The sequence below is a fragment of the Pseudophryne corroboree genome, chromosome 8 (genome assembly GCF_028390025.1).
Source record: "Pseudophryne corroboree isolate aPseCor3 chromosome 8, aPseCor3.hap2, whole genome shotgun sequence".
Classification (NCBI taxonomy): domain Eukaryota; kingdom Metazoa; phylum Chordata; class Amphibia; order Anura; family Myobatrachidae; genus Pseudophryne; species Pseudophryne corroboree.
The window spans coordinates 310218347-310234795 of NC_086451.1; the positions used below are offsets into that span (position 1 = coordinate 310218347).

A 16449-nucleotide genomic window follows, 5' to 3' on the forward strand; every position below is an offset into this window, starting at 1 on the left:
AAAAGTAACTGAATATACTGGCAAATCAATTAAGACAAATGTACCAGACTCAAGCCATTTTGAGTCCATCACCCATTTTTTTTTTTTTATGTTTTTTAAAGTCATGCACTGTCACATTGCCAAAATACCAGTGAATAAATTATTTGGTTACGTACATATTCATCATTGTGTTTGTAAAATGCTGTGCAAACAGGATTAAATGACACTGTGTGTATTCCAGGAAGGTAATCTCAGCACAGGACAGGATAGTTACATAGACAGGTAAAAATATGGGTTACACTAACACAAGTCCAAGGGTGTGTACACACGGTGAGATCCTTGCTATGTTCGATTTTTACTTGCGATTTCCCTTGAACTCCCCGAAGCCCAGATAGGACAGATTTTGACTAACTTTTCTTGAGATATGGACTATGTGTGCTTACGATTTTGGCTTATGTGAGATTTTGGCTTATGTAAGATGTCATTGACATGTGAGATGAACTAGATAGTACACCGATCTAGCAAGGATTGACTTGCCTGCACAGTCTATCTTTTCTTGCGATGCCGACCTGGCGGGGCCGCGCATCGGGATCGCAAGGTGACTTTCACCTTGCGATTTGCACTAACTTTTCTTGCGATTTTGACTATATAGTCAAAATCTCAAGAAAAAATCTCACCGTGTGTACACACCTTAAGTCCTACAGGCATGCAGTACAAGGATATAAAATAAAGGGGTAGAACTTGCCACCTGCTCGACCTCCGTCTCTGAATGATAGCCATTGGGCTCATCCTGAACCTCCTGTGTATGCATGAGGCAGCGATGGATAGAACAGAGGCAACAAGAGAGAAATAATCATGCAGACAACAACAACAGGTAAAGGGACAGGTCATACAGACGTTAGACAAGAGAGTGTAGTCATTAAATGGAAAAAAGGAAATCATGTATTTGTTTTTTTCTCTTCAAACCCCTGCATGCAATTGGCAAAGCAGAAGAAATTGCACCTAAATAGGTCTGGTCACCCTTGACAAAAGTGAAAAACAAATATAGCCAAAAATATATCAGCTATGTAAAAACACCTTTCTCTGTCCCCTCCACCACAAGTAGAATATTACTTGTTAAAAACCACAGCTAATGATTTATTGTCGCACTTTCCACGCTGCAATAATCACCATCTTACAACTTTTATCATTCTAACCAGGTCAGCTGCAGGCAAAGCATCATGGGATATACAGTTTCCAAACAAGCACAGAGCAGTACATTGTGGACAGCTGGAGATAAGGAAAATATATATCCAGCTGGCAGCAATAGTCCCTCAGGTGGTGCAGTTCCTGGAGGACACTAAGAAGCCCCAAAACCCTAAGCCCTTTTATAGATCTCTTAAGGTGCATACACACGGAGAGATTTTAACTATGAGAGATTTTGACTGAGCGTTTTCCCTTGAACGGGTAGTAGGAGATTTTGACTAACTTTTCCAGCGATTTTGACTAACTTTTCCAGCGATTTTGACGAACTTTTCCAGCGATTTTGACTATGAGCGATTTTGGCTAACTCGTTTAAGCAAGGGGACGCTTTTTCTTTTCCAGCGACCTAGCCAAAATTGACTTGCCTGCACAGTCTATTTTTAGCAGCGGTGGCGACCTGGCGGGGGCGCGCATCGCTATCGCAGGCTGTGTACACACAGAGCGATATGCACTAACTTTCTGAGCGATTTTGACTATTTAGTCAAAATCTCTCAGCTATATCGCTCCGTGTATGGACCTTTACCACTGTAACCAACATAAAAACACACAACTCTCTCTCACAGATCTGTTTGCAGCCTGATAAATGTTTTTGATTGGCCTACCCTCATATAACATAAAATTACCTCTTTAGAATACTAACTTGAAACCATAAGCCAAAACATGAATTGCAGTAGCAATGGCATAAAACAGAGCAGCTGTATTTTATTAGAATCTATAGAATGTGGTAAGGATGTGGTTATACCATATACTGTAATAGTAGCAGCACATACAGTGCGGGAGAATATAAAAAACACAAGTCTGAAAAATATCTGCATGATAAAACGAAAACAAAAAAATCTATTTCTCAAAACAAAGCATTCAGATTGCACGTTTCACAATAAAAAAAATATCACAAATGATAGGCAATAATATGGACAGTGTACTATGGACAAGTCCTACAACCAGAGCTGGAAATGCATTTTGTTTCGTTACCCCAGAAAGGGGCGATAACACCTAACATATAAACGACGTGACATAGATTAGACAGTTTCATTATATTAGCTGATATGTTTATTTAAGAGAATATGCAAAACGCATGGATTTAAAAATAAGACTTTGCAATTTTGTTTAGTTAAAGAAAATAAGAATTTACTCACCGGTAATTCTATTTCTCGTAGTCCGTAGTGGATGCTGGGACTCCGTCAGGACCATGGGGAATAGCGGCTCCGCAGGAGACAGGGCACAAAATTTAAAAGTTTGACCACTAGGTGGTGTGTACTGGCTCCTCCCCCTATGACCCTCCTCCAATCCTCAGTTAGGATACTGTGCCCGGACGAGCGTACACAATAAGGAAGGATTTTGAATCCCGGGTAAGACTCATACCAGCCACACCAATCACACCGTACAACTTGTGATCTGAACCCAGTTAACAGTATGATAACGTAGGAGCCTCTGAAAAGATGGCTCACAACAATAAACAACCCGATTTTTTTGTAACAATAACTATGTACAAGTATTGCAGACAATCCGCACTTGGGATGGGCGCCCAGCATCCACTACGGACTACGAGAAATAGAATTACCGGTGAGTAAATTCTTATTTTCTCTGACGTCCTAGTGGATGCTGGGGACTCCGTCAGGACCATGGGGATTATACCAAAGCTCCCAAACGGGCGGGAGAGTGCGGATGACTCTGCAGCACCGAATGAGAGAACTCCAGGTCCTCCTTAGCCAGGGTATCAAATTTGTAGAATTTTACAAACGTGTTCTCCCCTGACCACGTAGCTGCTCGGCAGAGTTGTAATGCCGAGACCCCTCGGGCAGCCGCCCAAGATGAGCCCACCTTCCTTGTGGAGTGGGCATTGACAGATTTAGGCTGTGGCAGGCCTGCCACAGAATGTGCCAGTTGATTTGTGCTACAAATCCAACGAGCAATCGTCTGCTTAGAAGCAGGAGCACCCAGCTTGTTGGGTGCATACAGTATAAACAGCGAGTCAGATTTTCTGACTCCAGCCGTCATTGAAATATATATTTTCAATGCTCTGACAACGTCCAGCAACTTGGAATCCTCCAAATCGCTAGTAGCCGCAGGCACCACAATAGGCTGGTTCAGGTGAAACGCTGATACCACCTTAGGCAGAAAATGAGGACGCGTCCTCAATTCTGCCCTGTCCGAATGGAAAATCAGATATGGGCTTTTATACGATAAAGCCGCCAATTCCGACACTCTCCTGGCTGAAGCCAGGGCCAGTAGCATGGTTACTTTCCATGTAAGATATTTCAAATCTACCGATTTGAGTGGCTCAAACCAATGGGATTTGAGAAAATCCAAAACTACATTGAGATCCCACGGTGCCACTGGGGGCACAACCGGGGGCTGTATATGTAGTACTCCTTTTACAAAAGTCTGGACTTCAGGAACTGAAGCCAATTCTTTCTGGAAGAAAATCGACAGGGCCGAAATTTGAACCTTAATGGACCCTAATTTGAGGCCCATAGATAATCCTGTTTGCAGGAAATGTAGGAATCGACCCAGTTGAAATTCCTCTGTCGGGGCCTTCCTGGCCTCACACCATGCAACATATTTTCTCCAAATGCGGTGATAATGTTGTGCAGTCACCTTCTTCCTGGCTTTGACCAGGGTAGGGATGACCTCTTCCGGAATGCCTTTTTCCCTTAGGATCCGGCGTTCAACCGCCATGCCGTCAAACGCAGCCGCGGTAAGTCTTGGAATAGACACGGTCTCTGCTGAAGCAGATCCCTTCTTAGAGGTAGAGGCCACGGATCTTCCGTGAGCATCTCCTGAAGTTCCGGGTACCAAGTCCTTCTTGGCCAGTCCGGAGCCACTAGTATCGTTCTTACTCCCCTTTGCCGTATAATTCTCAGTACCTTGGGTATGAGAGGCAGAGGAGGGAACACATACACTGACTGGTACACCCATGGTGTTACCAGAGCGTCCACAGCTATTGCCTGAGGGTCCCTTGACCTGGCGCAATACCTGTCCAGTTTTTTGTTGAGGCGGGGCGCCATCATGTCCACCATTGGTCTTTCCCAATGGACTACAATCATGTGGTGAACACTGCTGACAGTGCTATCACATGATTTTCCGCCCAGCGAAGAATCCTTGCAGCTTCTGCCATTGCCCTCCTGCTTCTTGTGCCGCCCTGTCTGTTTACGTGGGCGACTGCCGTGATGTTGTCCGACTGGATCAACACCGGCTGACCCTGAAGCAGAGGTTTTGCCAGGCTTAGAGCATTGTAGATTGCTCTTAGTTCCAGTATATTTATGTGAAGAGACGTTTCCAGGCTTGACCACACGCCCTGGAAGTTTCTTCCTTGTGTGACCGCTCCCCAGCCTCTCAGGCTGGCATCCGTGGTCACTAGGACCCAGTTCTGTATGCCGAATCTGCGGCCCTCTAACAGATGAGCACTCTGCAACCACCATAGCAGAGAGACCCTTGTCCTTGTCGACAATTTTATCCGCTGATGCATCTGCAGATGCGATCCGGACCATTTGTCTAGCAGACCCCACTGAAAAATTTGTGCATGGAATCTGCCGAATGGAATCGCTTCGTAAGAAGCCACCATTTTTCCCAGGACTCTTGTGCATTGATGCACAGACACTGTCCCTGGTTTTAGGAGGTTCCTGACGAGTTCGGATAACTCCCTGGCTTTCTCCTCCGGAAGAAATACCTTTTTCTGAACAGTGTCCAGAATCATCCCTAGGAACAGCAGACGTGTCGTCGGGATCAGTTGGGATTTTGGAAAATTCAGAATCCACCCGTGCTGTTGGAGCACTACTTGAGTTAGTGCTACTCCGACCTCCAGCTGTTCTCTGGATCTTGCCCTTATCAGGAGATCGTCCAAGTAAGGGATAATTAATACGCCTTCTCTTCGAAGAAGGATCATCATTTCGGCCATTACCTTGGTAAAGACCCTGGGTGCCGTGGACAATCCAAACGGCAGCGTCTGAAACTGATAATGACAGTTTTGTACCACGAACCTGAGGTACCCTTGGTGTGAAGGGCAAATTGGGACATGAAGGTAAGCATCCTTGATGTCCAAGGACACCATAAAATCCCCTTCTTCCAGATTCGCTATCACTGCTCTGAGTGACTCCATCTTGAACTTGAATCTTTGTATGTACAGGTTCAGAGATTTCAGATTTAGAATAGGTCTTACCGAGCCGTCCGGCTTCGGTACCACAAATAGCGTGGAGTAATACCCCTTTCCCTGTTGTAGAAGGGGTACCTTGATTATCACCTGCTGAGAATACAGCTTGTGAATGGCTTCCAATACCGTCGCCCTGACTGAGGGAGACGTTGGCAAAGCAGATTTTAGGAACCGGCGAGGGGGAGACTTCTCGAATTCCAACCTGTAACCCTGAGATACTACCTGCAGGATCCAGGGGTCCACCTGCGAGTGAGCCCACTGTGCGCTGAAATTCTTGAGGCGACCCCCCACCACCCCTGAGTCCGCTTGTAAGGTCCCAGCGTCATGCTGAGGCCTTTGCAGAAGCCGGGGAGGACTTCTGTTCCTGGGAAGGGGCTGCTTGCTGCAGTCTCTTACCCTTTCCTTTGCCTCGGGGCAAATATGAATGTCCTTTTGCTCGCTTGTTCTTATAGGAACGAAAGGACTGCGGCTGAAAAGACTGCGTCTTTTTCTGCTGGGAGGGGACTTGAGGTAAAAAGGTGGACTTCCCGGCTGTTGCCGTGGCTACCAAATCAGATAGACCGACCCCAAATAATTCCTCCCCTTTATACGGCAATACTTCCATATGCCGTTTGGAATCCGCATCGCCTGACCACTGTCGTGTCCATAGACTTCTTCTGGCAGATATGGACATCGCACTTACTCTTGATGCAAGAGTGCAGATATCCCTCTGTGCATCTCGCATATAAAGGAATGCATCCTTTAATTGCTCTATAGTCAATAAAATACTGTCCCTATCCAGGGTATCAATATTTTCAGTCAGGGAATCCGACCAAGCCACCCCAGCACTGCACATCCAGGCTGGGGCGATTGCTGGTCGCAGTATAACAATAGTATGTGTGTATATACTTTTTAGAGTATTTTGCAGCCTCCTATCAGCTGGATCCTTGAGGGCGGCCGTATCAGGAGACGGTAACGCCACTTGTTTGGATAAACGTGTGAGCGCCTTGTCCACCCTAGGGGGTGTTTCCCAGCGCCCTAACCTCTGGCGGGAAAGGGTATAACGCCAATAACTTCTTTGAAATTAGCAGTTTTTTATCAGGGGTAACCCACGCTTCATCACACACGTCATTCAATTCCTCTGATTCAGGAAAAACTACAGGTAGTTTTTTCAGACCCCACATAATACCCCTTTTTGTGGTACTTGCAGTATCAGAGATATGCAAAGCCTCCTTCATTGCCGTGATCATATAACGTGTGGCCCTACTGGAAAATACGTTCGTTTCTTCACCGTCGACACTAGATTCGGTGTCCGTGTCTGGGTCTGTGTCGACCGACTGAGGCAAAGGGCGTTTTACAGCCCCTGACGGTGTTTGAGACGCCTGTACAGGTACTAACTGGTTTGCCGGTCGTCTCATGTCGTCAACCGACTTTTGCAGCGTGCTGACATTATCACGTAATTCCATAAACAAAGCCATCCATTCCGGTGTCGACTCCCTAGGGGGTGACATCACCATTACCGGCAATTGCTCCGCCTCCACACCAACATCGTCCTCATACATGTCGACACACACGTACCGACACACAGCAGACACACAGGGAATGCTCTGATAGAAGACAGGACCCCACTAGCCCTTTGGGGAGACAGAGGGAGAGTTTGCCAGCACACACCCAAGCGCTATAATTATATAGGAACAACCTTATATAAGTGTTGTTTCCTTATAGCTGCTTAAATATATATAATATCGCCAAAAAATGCCCCCCCTCTCTGTTTTTTACCCTGTTTCTGTAGTGCAGTGCAGGGGAGAGCCTGGGAGCCTTCCTAGCAGCGGAGCTGTGTAGGAAAATGGCGCTGTGTGCTGAGGAGATAGGCCCCGCCCCCTATTCCGGCGGGCTCTTCTCCCGGTTTTTCTGAGACCTGGCAGGGGTGAATACATCCATATAGCCTCATGGACTATATGTGATGTATTCTTTTTAGCCAGAAAGGTATTAACATTGCTGCCCAGGGCGCCCCCCCCAGCGCCCTGCACCCTCAGTGACCGCCGGTGTGAAGTGTGCCTGAGCGCAATGGCGCACAGCTGCAGTGCTGTGCGCTACCTCATGAAGACTGAAAAGCCTTCAGCCGCCGGTTTCTGGACCTCTTCTTACTTCGGCATCTGCAAGGGGGTCGGCGGCGCGGCTCCGGTGACCCATCCAGGCTGTACCTGTGATCGTCCCTCTGGAGCTAGTGTCCAGTAGCCTAAGAAGCAAATCCATCCTGCACGCAGGTGAGTTCACTTCTTCTCCCCTAGGTCCCTCGTTGCAGTGAGCCTGTTGCCAGCAGGACTCACTGAAAATAATAAAACTATCAAAACTTTTACTCTAAGCAGCTCTTTATGAGAGCCACCTAGATTGCACCCTGCTCGGACAGGCACAAAAACCTAACTGAGGCTTGGAGGAGGGTCATAGGGGGAGGAGCCAGTACACACCACCTAGTGGTCAAACTTTTAAATTTTGTGCCCTGTCTCCTGCGGAGCCGCTATTCCCCATGGTCCTGACGGAGTCCCCAGCATCCACTAGGACGTCAGAGAAATAATATTTAATGAACTGTACAATCCCTAAACAATGAGCATTAACAGAAATCATGTACTTTAAAAGACAAGCAATTAAGGGCCACATGAAATAAGGCAGACACATACCTGCATGCAACAAACAGGGCCACACACACACACATACAACAGGCATCTATGCACACTGCACAACAGATGTGTGACCATTCGGAATCATGTCCCTTTTACTGTCAAATCAGATACCGAGTGCGAAAGTAACACAATGCATTTTTCTATTTACTTACTCATAGAACATATTTACCTGGCAGCAATCCAATCATTATCAGCGATGCAATGTGCAAAATATGTTCAAAATCATTACAGGGATATGACATCTATTACAAAACTAAACAAGAAATATCCTATCCTTCATTTGAGGAAATTAATCTGTTTTTTTCGCACCCAATCTCCCATCTATAGTGACTGGGCGATCTTCAATTGTTTATTTGTGCCGGCGGGAACTAGTTACTTATTGCGCTTTTTGCGGCAAAATGTACAGCATACAAAGTACTGGGCGTGCTGCGGCTTTTCGTGGATTTCTGTATGCCACCTCAGGAGGGTGCAGGCCGAACACAAACAATTGAATTGTGCCCGTCACTTTAGATGGGAGCTGCAGGCAGTGTGAATCAATTGAATTCCCCCCCAACCACCCCTCCCCCACCTCGAAGCAAATCAGATTGGTTGCTACATTATTATTACAAGTAAAATCTACTATTCAGATGCTGCGTGGAAATCAGCCGTCACATATTTTGTAAATCACAAACCTGCAATCAACAATGTTCTAAAAAAATTCCAAAATATTATTTTCACAAATGTACTTCCACATTTTGAGGATGTCACAACTACAAGTGCACCTAATATTATACACTCAGGGACTGCAGCAATTTGTTGGTCTACTAATATTCTAGATTTTCCAAGACATTCATTTTGAATGTAGATAGCTGCACCACAGTATGCCAGGGAGAAAAACAAAAGGCAACAAAACAATAGGCAAACAATAGGTGATTGGCATTAGCGAGGCAAGGATTCACACAAACTGCTGATTAAGATTCATGAAAACCAATCAATTCAATAGCAGTGCCTTAATTATTTCTCTGCATTGTCAGCTGTCTTCAGCGTGTGCAGGCAACGGGAATTAGCATACCGTGCTACTGGGACAAAAAGGTGTCCGCCCGTCATGGTAATACTTTCATTATTCAGATTTCAGAATCATATTACAGAATTTAAAACAATTAAACTAAGAGACATAATATCATTCATAATAAAGGTCAGATATTCTACGGTGACAACACTAGATACTGTATGATTTACAAACACAGCAGTCAGGCAATGTCAATGTGGTAATTTGTAGCAGCGCTATCTAAATGAGGCTCTAGCCAAGATGATGCCCTCCAAGTATTTTTTTTGCAGTCCTCACCATGGGGTATATTTACAAAGATTCGTGTTTTGGCCGTTTTGAAGGGTGTTTGAATTCGAATGGTATCGGGTGCATTTTACTGCAACTTATTGAATCCTGATACGATCATTCACTAAGCTGCTGAGTTTTGCACAATAGTTTTTTCCGATGTCGATGTGATTCGTAATATCAGGCAGTGTTTTACGGGAGTGATGAGTAAAACACTGCCTGAAAAAACACAAGGAATCCCGGCCGGATCTGTGAGATCCATGCAGGGCTTCATTGTGTACCTTAAAAAGTTTTTTAAAGTCTTAAAAAATCTTTAAAAATTAGCGTGGGGTCCCCCCTCCTATGCACAACAAGCCTCGGGCTCTTTGAGCCGGTCCTGGTTGAAAAAATATGGGGGGAAAAATGACAGGGGTTCCCCCATATTTAATCAACCAGCACCGGGCTCTGCGCCTTGTCCTGGTTCCAAAAATACGGGGGACAAAAAGCGTAGGGGTCCCCCGTATTTCTGAAACCAGCACCGGGCTCCACTAACTGGGGAGATAATGCCACAGCCGGGGGACACTTTGATATCGGTCCCTGCGGCCGTGCCATTAAAACCCCAACTAGTCCCCCCTGGCCGGGGTACCCTGGAGGAGTGGGGACCCCTTCAATCAAGGGGTCCCCCCCCTCCAGCCACCCAAGGGCCAGGGGTGAAGCCCGAGGCTGTCCCCCCCCCCATCCAAGAGCGGCGGATGGGGGGCTGATAGCCTTGTGTGAAAATGTGAATATTGTTTTTAGTAGCAGTACTACAAGTTCCAGCAAGCCTCCCCCGCAAGCTGGTACTTGGAGAACCACAAGTACCAGCATGCGGTGGAAAACCGGGCCCGCTGGTACCTGTAGTACTACTACTAAAAAAATACCCCAATAAAAACAGGACACACACACCGTGACAGTACAACTTTATTACATACATGCACACCAACATACACACATACTTACATATGTTCCCACGAGGCTCGGTCCTCTTCTCCATGTAGAATCCTAGGGGTACCTGTGAAAAAAATTATACTCACATAATCCAGTGAAGAATCCGACCTTTGTATAATCCACGTACTTTGCAAAAAAACAAAACGGAAACCCGACCACGCACTGAAAGGGGTCCTAGGGGTCGGATTCTTCACTGGATTATGTGAGTATAATTTTTTTCACAGGTACCCCTAGGATTCTACATGGAGAAGAGGACCGAGCCTCGTGGGAACATAGGTAAGTATGTGTGTATGTTGGTGTGCATGTATGTAATAAAGTTGTACTGTCACGGTGTATGTGTCCTGTTTTTATTGGGGTATTTTTTTAGTAGTAGTACTACAGGTACCAGCGGGCCCGGTTTTCCACCACATGCTGGTACTTGTGGTTCTCCAAGTACCAGCTTGCGGGGGAGGCTTGCTGGGACTTGTAGTACTGATACTAAAAACAATATTCACATTTTCACACAAGGCTATCAGCCCCCCATCCGCCGCCCTTGGATGGGGGGGGCAGCCTCGGGCTTCACCCCTGGCTCTTGGGTGGCTGGATGGGGGGGGGGGGCCTTGATTGAAGGGGTCCCCACTCCTCCAGGGTACCCCGGCCAGGGGTGACTAGTTGGGGTTTTAATGGCACGGCCGCAGGGACCGATATCAAAGTGTCCCCCGGCTGTGGCATTATCTCCCCAGCTAGTGGAGCCCGGTGCTGGTTTCAGAAATACGGGGGACCCCTACGCTTTTTGTCCCCCGTATTTTTGGAACCAGGACCAGGCGCAGAGCCCAGTGCTGGTTGATTAAATATGGGGGAACCCGTCATTTCCCCCCCCCCCATATTTTTTCAACCAGGACCGGCTCAAAGAGCCCGAGGCTGGTTATGCTTAGGAGGGGGGACCCCACGCAATTTTTTTTTCAGATTTAACACTAAACAGACCCTTTCCCATAGATAACCATGCACAGATCTCACTGATCCGTGCATGGTTAACCAAACTCGACTGGAAAAAGCAGGTCTATTTTATTGCTGCTTTTTTTAACGAATCAAAAAAAAACAGACCCGCACTTGAGCACTCAGAAACTAACACCCAAATACGAATGAATAGTGAATGCCCGTATTCTATGTAATAACAGCCGCGTTTGACCGATGGTCTATTCATTCGTATTTGTGAACGTTGTCATTCAAACCATTACGAAAAGTCCAAACACTGCCGAGATTGGTGCTTAGTGAATTCCCGGATTGGGACTTAGAAAAAAAAACCCACAAATCGGACAAACTCGATTTTTTAGTAAATACTGGCCCATGTTGGACATCTTCTATGGACTCTACTGTATTATATATCACTAAATAATAATTGCCGATAAGCACTTTGTCGTATTGTGCATCCTTCTTCATTTAAGTGCTTGCTGCTGTGTAAGATGTCAAGGAAGGAACGTAACACCTATGACCGATATGCTGAATAACATTACAGACAGACAAGTTAAAGCTGACAGACTAGTATGGCATACAACAGGAAACCACTGAAGAGGAAGCTCGAGTGAGCAGCAGCCACATCAGCGCAGAAGTACAGATTAAGTGATGCCAGCGCTGTGGCACACAGAAGATGGACACTATACAAGCAGGAACACAGTGTACTAGACTTATTTATGGATCTAATGATGTTGAACAGACTGCCCCAAGTAACAGATACAGACAATTGTCACTCTTACACACCAGTAGCAAGCCACTACATCCTTTGAACATGAACATGTGGATATTTGCCTGTATGCATCTATGCAGACCTCCCTCGTCCATGCACTTGTTCTAATAGCTGTCCTAATTACTAGCATGCACTTGGTGCAGGAGATCAGTCTGAAATCAGATGGATATCTGCGTACACACAATTTAGCACAGCACGCGCTAAACTTAGCCTGTGTGAGGACACCCTATTGCCGGCCATTAAGCTGCTAGTGATGATGAGTACTACACTAAGAATCCCCCATAGATGCGTATGCTTAGCTATGGAGCATAAGCAGAGCTAAAATTCACAAGATCCATCCATCCTTTTCAATGGAGCAGTAAGGCAACAAATGTTCAAATAAGTTTACAGGGGATTCATCATCAATTACAACACATCTAATATGTTATTATTTTCAAGTCATTTAGCTTTAAAACCTGCCAAGCGCACTTTATATTTTCAAATTAAAGGGTCTTTATTTTGTATGCAAAACCACCAGAGAGCTACTGTTGTTCATTTTTGTTCACAATCTGAAAACCTGTCTCACAGATTTTCCCGGTCTGGGAGAACGGTCACTAATGAGTCCGCAGCTCCAATTCAGCCAGTTTCCTAAACTATATTTATGGCTGCCCTGCATCCACAAGGATTTTAACAAATTTCATAGGTCCAGGGACCAGCTATACATCTCTGCAGTCGGCAGGCTTAGAAGACCTATCATACAACTGGGCAGTGTGGGAACAACTGCATTGCACAGCACTCTCTAGTGGTAATTATGGAGAATAAGCATCCTTTAATTTGTAGATAACAGATTCACCCAGTGCCATAGGCACTTTTAAGTTAAATAACTTACAATCATCTTCAAATATAGAAAAGATGATCATCTTAAGACAAACAACTCCTAATTTAATTAACATAGGTGTAAAACCTCCCCTTCATTTTCTACCTACCGTCCTGGAGCATAATTGGGCAGTAAGGATGGTGTAATGGCTAGCTTTACTGCCTCACAGCACTGAGGTCATGGGTTTGATTCCCGCCATGGCCCTATGAGAAGTTTGTATATTCTCTCTGTGCTTCCGTTGGTTTCCGTTGGATTCCCCCACAATCCCAAAATATACTGGTAGGTTAATTGGACCCCAACAAAATTAACCGTAGCATAAATGCGTGCACGTGTACATGTAGTAGGGAATATACTCGTAAATTGTATGCTCAACTGAGGCAGGGACTGAATGCCCAAATATTCTCTGTAAAGCGCTGCTGAATATGTGTGCGCTAGATCAATAAATAAATAAAATATTGATACTTCTGACCGATGGGCTCAATTTACAGTCAGCACCCACTTGACATACTGTATCATGCTCCACACTATTGCATTGATAATCAACATTTTAAATCACTCTACAGACAAGCATAAAAGACATAGGGGTATATTCAATTGAAGTCGAAAGCTGCCGTCTGTCGAAAAGACGGCAGTTTTCGACTTTTTTAGGTCGGAAGGGGTTCTGACCTATTCAATATAACCCCAAATTTTCTCGACTTGTCGAAAAAAGCATGTGGATCGGCAGAATTGCTGCCGATCCACGTGCTTGTGTCGAAGTGAGATGGGGAGAGCAGCGCCGGAGACGGGGAGATCCCAGGCAGGGACGGGGAGAGCCGCGCCAGAGGATGTCACGGCCGCCGCTCACAGCAGTGTCCACCCGGCTCCAGCAAGCGAGACCTCGCTGTGCTTATTTAGAGTACTATTTTTATAAATAAAAAAGATTGAATATAAAACCGGTTGTGAAATAATATAATAGTATAGAAATTGTGGTGGAAGCAGCGCTCTTGGTATACTCCCGAGATTGTATCCCGGGGGGTATGTTTTTTTATCTTTGTTTTTTTTTATCTTTGTTTTGTATAAGGAATGCAATTATCCTTTAACTAAAGAGCAGCAGTATCCACTAATTATAGGAAAAAAATCTCATCCATTGGTAAACCCCAGCGCCCATTCTTTGTACACACCGGAGTCCTTGTGTGTGAATCAGGGAATACGGTGTGTGCAAATATATGTGTACTGAGAGAGAAGGGATGGGGAGGGGCAGAGAGACTGGGGGGGGGGGGGGGGGGGGGGGCAGGGGGGCAGAGACGCGGGCAGACAGGGGAAAGCAGCGCTACAGCAGCGGCTATATAGTCGCTGCTGTAGCGCTGCTCTACCCCGTCTGCCCGCGGCTCTCCCCCGTCTCCCCTCCTGCATCTCAATTCGACTTTTTTAAAAGTCGAATTGAGATGTCATTGATTAGCCCAGGTCGGATCCATTCCGACAAATGAATGTCGGAATGGATCAGACTTCAAATGAATATACCCCATATACTCCGCAAACTGTCCAACAAATGCCATATAAAATAAGAATTTACTTACCGATAATTCTATTTCTCGGAGTCCGTAGTGGATGCTGGGGTTCCTGAAAGGACCATGGGGGAACAGCGGCTCCGCAGGAGACAGGGCACAAAAAGTAAAGCTTTTCCAGATCAGGTGGTGTGCACTGGCTCCTCCCCCTATGACCCTCCTCCAGACTCCAGTTAGGTACTGTGCCCGGACGAGCGTACACAATAAGGGAGGATTTTGAATCCCGGGTAAGACTCATACCAGCCACACCAATCACACCGTACAACTTGTGATCTAAACCCAGTTAACAGTATGATAACAAAAGGAGCCTCTGAAAGACGGCTTCCTACAACAATAACCCGATTTTTGTAACAATAACTATGTACAAGTATTGCAGAATAATCCGCACTTGGGATGGGCGCCCAGCATCCACTACGGACTCCGAGAAATAGAATTATCGGTAAGTAAATTCTTATTTTCTCTATCGTCCTAGTGGATGCTGGGGTTCCTGAAAGGACCATGGGGATTATACCAAAGCTCCCAAACGGGCGGGAGAGTGCGGATGACTCTGCAGCACCGAATGAGAGAACTCCAGGTCCTCTTTTGCCAGGGTATCAAATTTGTAAAATTTTACAAACGTGTTCTCCCCCGACCACGTAGCTGCTCGGCAGAGTTGTAATGCCGAGACCCCTCGGGCAGCCGCCCAAGATGAGCCCACCTTCCTTGTGGAATGGGCATTTACATATTTTTTGCTGTGGCAAGCCTGCCACAGAATGTGCAAGCTGAATTGTACTACAAATCCAACGAGCAATAGTCTGCTTAGAAGCAGGAGCACCCAGCTTGTTGGGTGCATACAGGATAAACAGCAAGTCAGATTTCCTGACTCCAGCCGACCTGGAAACTATATTTTCAGGGCCCTGACAACATCCAGCAACTTGGAGTCCTCCAAGTCCCTAGTAGCCGCAGGCACCACAATAAGCTGGTTCAGGTGAAACGCTGACACCACCTTAGGGAGAAACTGGGGACGAGTCCACAGCTTTGCTCTGTCCGAATGGACAATCAGATATGGCTTTGTGAGATAAAGCCGCCAATTCTGACACTCGCCTGGCCGAGGCCAGGACCAACAGCATGGTCACTTTCCATGTGAGATATATCAAATCCACAGATTTGAGTTGTTTAAAACAATGTGATTTTAGGAATCCCAAACTACGTTGAGATCGCCCAGTGCCACTGGAGACATCAAAAAGGGGTTGTATATGCAGTACTCCCTTAACAACTTCTGGACTTCAGGAACTGAAGCCAATTTCTTTCTGGAAGAAAATCGACCGGTCGAAATTTGAACCTTAATGGACCCCAATTTGAGACCCATATACACTCCTGCTTGCAGGAAATGTAGGAATTAACCTAGTTGAAATTCTTCCGTGGAGCCTTCCTGGCCTCACACCATGGAACATATTTTCACCTAAGCGGTGACAATGTTGTGCGGTCACCTCCTTCCTGGCTCTGACCAGGGTAGGGATGACCTCTTCCGGAATGCCTTTTTCCCTTAGGATCCGGCGTTCACCCGCCCTGGCGTCAACGCAGCTGCGGTAAGTCATGGAACAGACATGATTCTTGCTGAATCAAGATCCTTTCTAGTATCTCTTGAAGTTCCGGGTACCAAGTTCTTCTTGGCCCAAACCGGAACCACGAGTATAGTTCTTACTCCTCTCCTTCCTATCATTCTCCATACACTGGGTATGAAAGGCAGAGGAGGGAACACATACACCGACTGGTACACCCACGGTGTTACCAGAGCGTCCCAGCTATTGCCTGAGGGTCTCTAGACCTGGCGCTTCATGTGGGACGCCATCATAACCACCTTTGGTCTTTCCCAACGGTTTACAAACATGTGGAAACTTCCAGATGAAGTTCCCACTTTTCCGGGTGGAATTCATTTATGCTGAGGAAATCTTCCTAGTTGTCCACTCCCGGAATGAACACTGCTGACAGTGTTATCACATGATCTTTCGCCCAGCGAAGAATCCTTGCTGTCATT

The 16449-nt window shown here is 46.1% G+C and overlaps 1 protein-coding gene across 8 annotated transcripts in view; it reads right to left on the reverse strand.

Annotated features, from left to right (window-relative positions):
• MTMR1 (myotubularin related protein 1) overlaps positions 1 to 16449 on the reverse strand; it is a 314872-nt gene that overhangs the window by 270351 nt on the left and 28072 nt on the right. For 3 of the 8 annotated variants that reach the window (XM_063937377.1, XM_063937378.1, XM_063937375.1), the window contains one exon: positions 725 to 778. The exons of 3 other annotated variants lie outside the window; for them this stretch is intronic. In XM_063937377.1, coding sequence (XP_063793447.1) covers positions 725 to 778 — 54 coding nt within the window. The remainder of the gene's footprint in view (positions 1 to 724; positions 779 to 16449) is intronic. 2 more of the 8 variants (XM_063937379.1, XM_063937376.1) reach the window with 1 other exon arrangement.